This window comes from Penaeus monodon, chromosome 43 (genome assembly GCF_015228065.2).
Source record: "Penaeus monodon isolate SGIC_2016 chromosome 43, NSTDA_Pmon_1, whole genome shotgun sequence".
NCBI lineage: Eukaryota > Metazoa > Arthropoda > Malacostraca > Decapoda > Penaeidae > Penaeus > Penaeus monodon.
The window spans coordinates 15,188,318-15,195,817 of record NC_051428.1 but is presented as its reverse complement, the minus strand read 5'-3'; the positions used below and the strand labels follow the sequence as shown (position 1 = coordinate 15,195,817).

General features: G+C 34.7%; 1 protein-coding gene across 1 annotated transcript in view; it reads left to right on the top strand.

The window, feature by feature from the left end:
- The window catches only part of LOC119568286 (rab3 GTPase-activating protein catalytic subunit-like), a 10,328-nt gene that overhangs the window by 1,896 nt on the left and 932 nt on the right, over window positions 1-7,500 (top strand). The window contains 14 exon segments of the mRNA XM_037916745.1: window positions 726-909; window positions 1,098-1,186; window positions 1,307-1,515; window positions 1,622-1,758; window positions 2,154-2,358; window positions 2,633-2,683; window positions 2,685-2,860; window positions 3,175-3,461; window positions 3,649-3,931; window positions 4,080-4,393; window positions 4,540-4,689; window positions 5,760-6,058; window positions 6,506-6,734; window positions 6,908-7,500. The exon segment at window positions 6,908-7,500 is cut by the window's right edge and continues 932 nt beyond it. Coding sequence (XP_037772673.1) covers window positions 726-909; window positions 1,098-1,186; window positions 1,307-1,515; window positions 1,622-1,758; window positions 2,154-2,358; window positions 2,633-2,683; window positions 2,685-2,860; window positions 3,175-3,461; window positions 3,649-3,931; window positions 4,080-4,393; window positions 4,540-4,689; window positions 5,760-6,058; window positions 6,506-6,734; window positions 6,908-7,162 — 2,868 coding nt within the window. The 3' untranslated portion in view covers window positions 7,163-7,500.

The window sequence follows — 7,500 nt, the reverse complement described above, 5'->3', positions numbered from 1 at the left end:
ATTTAAATATATATATTATATAATATATAAAAATATATTATAAAGAATATATAATATAATATATATTATATATATGAATATATTATAAAAAGAATATATATATATAAAATATATATATAATATAATATATATATATTATATATATATATATATAATTGGGTTTTATATAAAATATATATATTTATATTATAGTGTGTATAATATGTGTGTATATATATGCAAAATGATATATATGAATATACATATATGGGTATAAAATTAAAATTATAATTATATTATATAATATATATATTTATATGAATTACAATATATATATAATATATATTTTAATATATATATATTTATTATATAATATAAAAAATATATATTTATTTTTACATATATATGTGTGTTGTTAGTATATAGGGTGTAATATTATTTGTAATATATGTAATGATATAATTATATGTATATTATGTATATGTAATATATAATATATATATATGTTTTATATATATATATATAATATTATATATATAAAATATATATTATTTTATATATATAATGTTTTATATATATGTGTATTAACAATATCATGTTTATATTTATTTATATATATATATATATATAATATATATTATATATTATAATATGTATGATGTATTTTCTTATTTATACAATCCATTGGCTAAATATACTACATGTTAGATATGTGCATTTCAGTTATACCAACATTATATCCTTAGGACCAGGAGGTGTTTGAGATTGTTGACTTCACAACTGCTTCTGAATGGGAAAGGTTCATTGCTGCAGTGGAGGAGGCTGTTCACGAGTGGCATTTGGCTGGGGAGAGGCGTCTGCCTCCTCTAACAAAAGGACAATTGGCAACTGCAAAATGGAGTGAAAAAACTGTTGTTGTTAAGTTTGCCGGTAAGATATGTGCAAAATAATCAATTAATTATGCAGAGATGTTATTTGATTAGAGGACCAAACATATCAGTTTTTTAATAAGATAGTTTTTGTATGTTATGAAGAGCAGAAGGATAGCCCTTTGAACTTATTCATATTTGTTTATGTGTATATTCAACAATCATGAATTCTTCTGTCTTTCTTTCCAGATTTTCCATTCAATATGACTCACCACAGTATCCTTAATGAATGCGCTGACTCCCCACCAGATGAGTCAGAACCTAGCTCAGGTGTGTCAGCAAAGCCTAAAACTAAACCTTAAAATTTAATGTCAATATTTATGCAAATAGATATGAAAGACAATCTTGTAAAATGACACTTACCTCTTATGATCTTTTCCAGAGTATGAAAAAATGAGGAAGAGACTGAGAGGCTACCTCAAGCTTTGGATGACCTGATGAACAGAGAGAATGATTTCCCTGCACGAGCTCACTGTTTGGTACGCTGGTATGGCCTGAGGGAGTTTGTAACCCTCACTCCAGCCAACCCTAATCATCCCATTTTGAGTCCTTCGAAAGCAAAGCTTCTGCTCTCATCCCTGACCATAGTCGCAAACAACACCAACTGGTGAGAAAAAAGTTTAGCTAGAATGGTTAATAATATGTATATTATGAAATTATTTGTGTATATGGTATTGGAGTGGTTGTATATAATCTGCCTTTTTCACCAATAGTCAAGTTCCACTATTTGTTGGGAAGTTCTACCCCCTGGTGAGAAGATTACGGGGTTTGGGCCTTGGTGCTGGGGTACGAACTGACTATAATATGGTCCATATGCGCTACCCATCTCGCCAGTGTACACACCTTGCAGGTGAGTCATTTTATTTTTTGCTGTGAATTTGTTTAGATAATGAAATTTTGAATTTGACAAGCCTCCTTGAATCATTAGTAATCTCATTCAGGGCTTCTATTAAAAGCTTACAGATATATGGCTCACTATTTTTCTTTTGCTTGTATGAAAACTATTATTATTGCAGTATGCCAATTTAAAGAAAAAAGTAGCTATAAAATAGTTCATATCAGAATAAATAAAAAAAAATTTAATCAATGCCAGCTTCTTGTTGCATGTGAAGTAATACAAACTATAGTAAATAATAGAAAGAGGAAATATATACAAAAAATATATATGATATGAAACTAGAACAAAGAATACTGTACTTCTAGAATAAAACTTACATATCTAACAGACGCCTCATTCTCTGCCAGGGTTGTTGGATGTGTTTCGGAGCAAACTGCAGTGCACAGTTACTTCCCCTCCTGTCTTGGTGTCAGTTAGGTTTACATACATTCTCTCAGAGTGGCCTCACACATTATGGACACAGCAGCCTCCAGACTTTGATGCAACACTCACAGAAGTTGGTTTTTCTGACCTAGGGAAGCTGCCATTTGGTGCTCTGAGTGATCCTGTGAGGTAAGGCTTAGATTGAAATGGGAATTTTGGATATGAATGCGTAGAGGAATAATTACTGTGGTATTTTTATTTTTGATTATATTGATTTTGATATATGAAAAAAATCATATTTCACCATCACTTGGGAAGAATAATTATTCATCTTTTATTTATATCTTACATATAACAAGTTACTTCATAATATATCAATCAGTGTGTTATTGGTAATTTTATCTCTAATTTTATATGAATGAATTATTTGGTTATCTGACTAATAGTAATGACTATTTCTCAGTGAACTCCACTTGTCTGCCACTTGGCCTTGCGTAAGTGAGGATATCCGGGTTTAACAGTATGATAAGTGCCCTTGCCCCGGATTCCCCTCTGTGGACAACAAGATTAATCACTTCATCATCTCCTCCGTGTCTTCTAACAGAGTACCTTACTGAATTCTTGCATGTTTGTCGCAACAAACAGTCTGTAACACAGATTCTGGGACCAGATTTTAATCCAGAAGCTGAAGGTAAGGTTATCGGTTGGGCAGAATAACCCACAAAGCTCACAAGTTTCAGGATGAAGATAAAAATGGGAGAATATGGTCATAGAAGATAATTTTGAATTTATAATGTTAATAAAATTTCTTCATTTATGTTTAGGGTAATAAGGTATTATATGCATACCAAGATATTTATAACAAAAAATGGGTTTCGTAGCCATTGTCTTTATTTGAAATTTAATTATTTTAAAAAATGTTAAAAACAGAAATATCCTGAAGTCATTATAATTGCCCTTATTAATATCACAGGATGACTTCTCAAACTTGATTGCCCTCTACAGAAGCAGTTCAGTTTTCCTCAGCGCTTGATCGCCTGACTGAGCACAGAGTCCCAACCATTTCGAAGATGGTCAGCAGTGTGCGTCCAGGCCAGAAGATCACGAGACAGGCAACAAATACTTCTCAAGGAGATAGCGGCCCTATACCAAAAGACACCCTTATTCTTATCCTGACTATTTTTTCCTGATGTGGGGGTAAAGACCCCCACAGCTCCTTATCCCCTAGCACACTCACCCAGGTTCCAGAGTGGGAGGGAGGGGATGGGAATGCTGGTGAACACCCACTCAAGGTGAGCATGGAATTCATTGCTGACAAGTTTGTTTTCTCTGAACTCTATCTCTCTTACTTTATTACACTTACTGTCAATCATTATTTGAAAAATCTTCCAGTACAAGTTAGTAATTTGAGAAATATTCATTACTTTTTGTACTATACAAAATGTGATCATCAGACTTTTAATATGTGTATTTTTTCAGACTCTCCTGTGTAACATGAAGAGCAGTGGCGTTGATGGATTGGTGTGGCGTTTGGCTATTGTGATGTGCCATGCAATTCATTCCCTTGGAGGGCTTCCAGCTGCTGCTCACCTGTGGCATGAGGTGATTTTGGAATTGCGATTCCGTTGGGACAACGCCATAACCATTCCAGGGGTCAGCAGTGGAGCCCCAGACCTGTCATCCACTCTTTTCCATCAGAAACTTCAGATGCTGAATTGCTGTATAGTTAGAAGAAGGGCCAGGGAACAGAGTCCTAAGGGTGGTATGTGACCTGAATCTCATTTTTGTTGATTTCTTAAATCGAGAATTTCTTGTGAATGTAGTATGAATTTGATAGATTTGTCAAAAGGTTTCTGTATTTTCGGCTTTTAAAATTTCATAATCAACTAAACTGACATCAAATATTTAAGGTAATGATATTTCTGAAGAAGATGATGAATTTTATGAGTGTGAAGAAGAAATGGACGAAGATGAGAAAGGAAATGGAAGTCGGCCTGCCTGGGACAAGCCAGAAGGCCGTCTGAAGCGATGTGGACAGCTTCGGCTGTTTGAGACTAATGAGCCACTGTATATACCAATCACTCAAGAGCCAGCACCCATGACTGAAGACCGGCTGGAAGAACATGCTGATGTACTCTTGCGCCTTGGCACAGACACTGTTGGCTCACAGCTGCGTGCACGGATGATGTCAGCTTCCCTCCTCTCAGACATGGAATCATTCAAGGTAGCTAAGATGGATTTTTTAAATAGTATTGAAATGTTACAGTTGAATTTTTGAAAAAAATATGATAAAAAATATTAAAGAACATGAATAATAAGATAATGATATAAGATGTTTGTTATCATATACTTTTTTATGTGTTCATACAGGCAGCCAATCCTGGGTCAGTACTGGAGGACTTTGTGAGATGGTATTCACCTCGAGACTGGATAGAGGAGCCTTCCTCAGACCCTAACAAGCCTCCCCAGGGGAGTCTTAGTACTCGTATGCAAATTCCCGGGGGAACATGGCAAAAGTAAGTCGATTTATTTTTTCTTTAGGGGACTTTAAAATATTTATAATTATTTTAATATATTTTATGGTGGTGGTGTTAGATTTAACCTACAGTAAATGCCACAAACAGATATATCCACCAACTTTTAACTCATGGGTCAAATTGGATTTACCACATGGTCCTGAAAGTGTTTCAATAGGTATGAAAAGGCAAACACTCTTGCAAGTCTTGCAAATCTTAATACTGACCTAGTATATGGTGCCCATAGTGTCCACAAATGGCAATATATACTGTTGATCAGCTGATGGGGTGCACTTTTACTTTATACATGAGGGAGATTTCAGTGTGTTGCTGCAATAAATATTGCTGTTAAAATTCTGAAGAAGTATAAGAGCAATGTTGGAGGAGTGATACAGTGTTGGCACGTTGTGGAAAGAATAGTCTAGAGTTTGGTCAGTGTTGGGAGGAATGTTGTAGTGTTGGGGCTTTGTTAAAAGAGTGGTGCAATGTTGAAGTAATGATGGGGAGTACATTGATATAGACAACTGTATTTCATACAGATTTATAATGAATATGTAAATTTACACTGAAAGGTATGTTGGCAATAATTTTGATGCAACAAAGGATTTTTTTTTGCATATGGGACAAAAAAAAAAAAAAAAAAAAAAAAAGGTAGGCCAGTTCTACAAGAAGAGTAGGAGAAACTGTTGTTTATTTGATTTGATTTTTTTTTTTTTTTTTTTTTTTTTTTTGTCAGCAACCTTTTTCAAAGAAAGCCTTTTTTTTTGGGTTAATAATTTATTTTGATACCTCTTTACAGTGCAAGAATCAAAGAATTTTAGTATAGTAGATAATGAGAAGTAATGCAAAATCAGACAATATTAATTACATTTCTTTACAGTTGACATGAAATCTAGAACCTCATGAAATTTTCAATGACATTTAAAGCATACATGTTAACGGTGAATACTGGATATCCATTTGTGACATCAAAAGGGTAAAGGCTTTTTTTGTTATTTTTATCATTATTTTATTAGCTTCTTATTATTATGATTACTTTAGAGCTTTGTTTTAACATTCTTGTCAGGTATGGAGTTTTGTGGGCAAACCAAAATTCCAGCCAGGAGACAAAAAAGGCTCTTTGACGATACCCGTGAAGCAGAACAAGTGCTTCATTGGCTGGGCTCAATGGGACCAGGGGCTTTGTGTGGCCATCTACAGCCAACAATTCTCCATGCCTCATTATGCCGCCTGGCGGAGGAAAAATTACTGTACTCCCTGCCGGCACCGAATACCCTGCCGCAGCCTCTGCACTGTAATTCGTTGGCTGCCATTTTGGAGATGGTTGCTCAGCGGATTGTCAGGCTTTCCAGACAGCCTCCTGATACAAATAAGTAAGATTTTGAAAGTGACTTCTTGCTTTCAGGATTTCTTGTTTCTCACTGTTACAGAATTAGATTAAAGAAGTGATAATAATTGTTAATGTGATTAGCATCATTGGCCATATTTGCTTTTGTCAACTTCTTGTAGACGTGATTTACACATAGGGCTGTAGGTGATTTCTGGTGAAATCTCAGCTGATTGTTTGTTTGATATTCCAATAATTTAATTTCCTTCGTCTTGAAATACAACATGAAATTCAACTGTAAATTTATCTTTTTATTTATGGGAGGAGTTGTGATATAGAGACTTGTAGCTCTATTTCCTTAAGATGGAAACAAATGAATGTAGGAAGTATTGTCATCATAAAAGATGCAAGTGGCAGAGGCCCTAGAGCATTTAATTTTTTTTTTCTAATGAGTTGGTGAGAATGTTATAAGTCAGCCTTCTTTTTCTTGAAGATACCAGGAGGTCATTGATCAGATGGCTGAGGTTGAGGGAAGCATAGCAAGAGCACAAAGTGTGAGACACAAGCTGCTTGGAGATTCCACAGGGTCATCAGTTGGAGGAACTTCACCGCTTGAGGACCTGGTTTTCCGACTACTGGACTCCCCAGAGGTTACTTTAGAAGGAGGACCAAGGGGTCCAGCAGCAGCTGTTATCAGGAAACTATTCCAGGAAGCACAGAGGGTATGATCACTCTCCTACCCTATTAACTTTCTGACGTATATTTTGAAATCTTAATTTTTCTTTTGAGATTTATGATTACTTTCAATGTAAGCAATTGGTAGGACTGTAGGGTGATTATTGACCAGTGTCAGATTTTTCATGTTTTTTTTTTTTTTTTTTCATACTTTCATTAGGCTTCGATGCTAGTTGATGATTCACCAATAGATGCGTCAAACAGCCATGATGACCGACGATCGTCTGTGAATTCAACTCATGGTGGCCCAGCAAGTGAACTTGGGCGGCCAGCAGGTCGCGAGTACCTGTTGCGCACCTTAGTTCCAGCTCCCACAGCATATTCCCGTCCAGTTCCTCACAGAATGTTTGTTGTTCTCTCACCAAGTGAATTTCGAATGACTGGGGCCTTTTCAGAAGATACAACATTTTGTTAACAAGTTAAAAGTGTTTATTTTTTATATTTTATTTAGTGTTTATATTTAAGTATCAGTTAAGGAAATTACTCATTATATCAGTAATTATGAAAAAAATCTTTGATAGCAGAACAAATTCTGTTCATTCATTTATATACATATTTTATCTGCAGGTTATTAAGATATGATGCAGATGCAGAGAATGGAGATGGTATTGTGTATGTATATATAAATATCAGCTGTGGTTTATTAGCTCTACATTTAAGAGTTGCAATTTGATGGCTTTAATTAATGTAATGGTGCCAATAGGGTCATAATATCCGTATCTTTGGTGCATGGAAAACCAATCCTAGTAGATG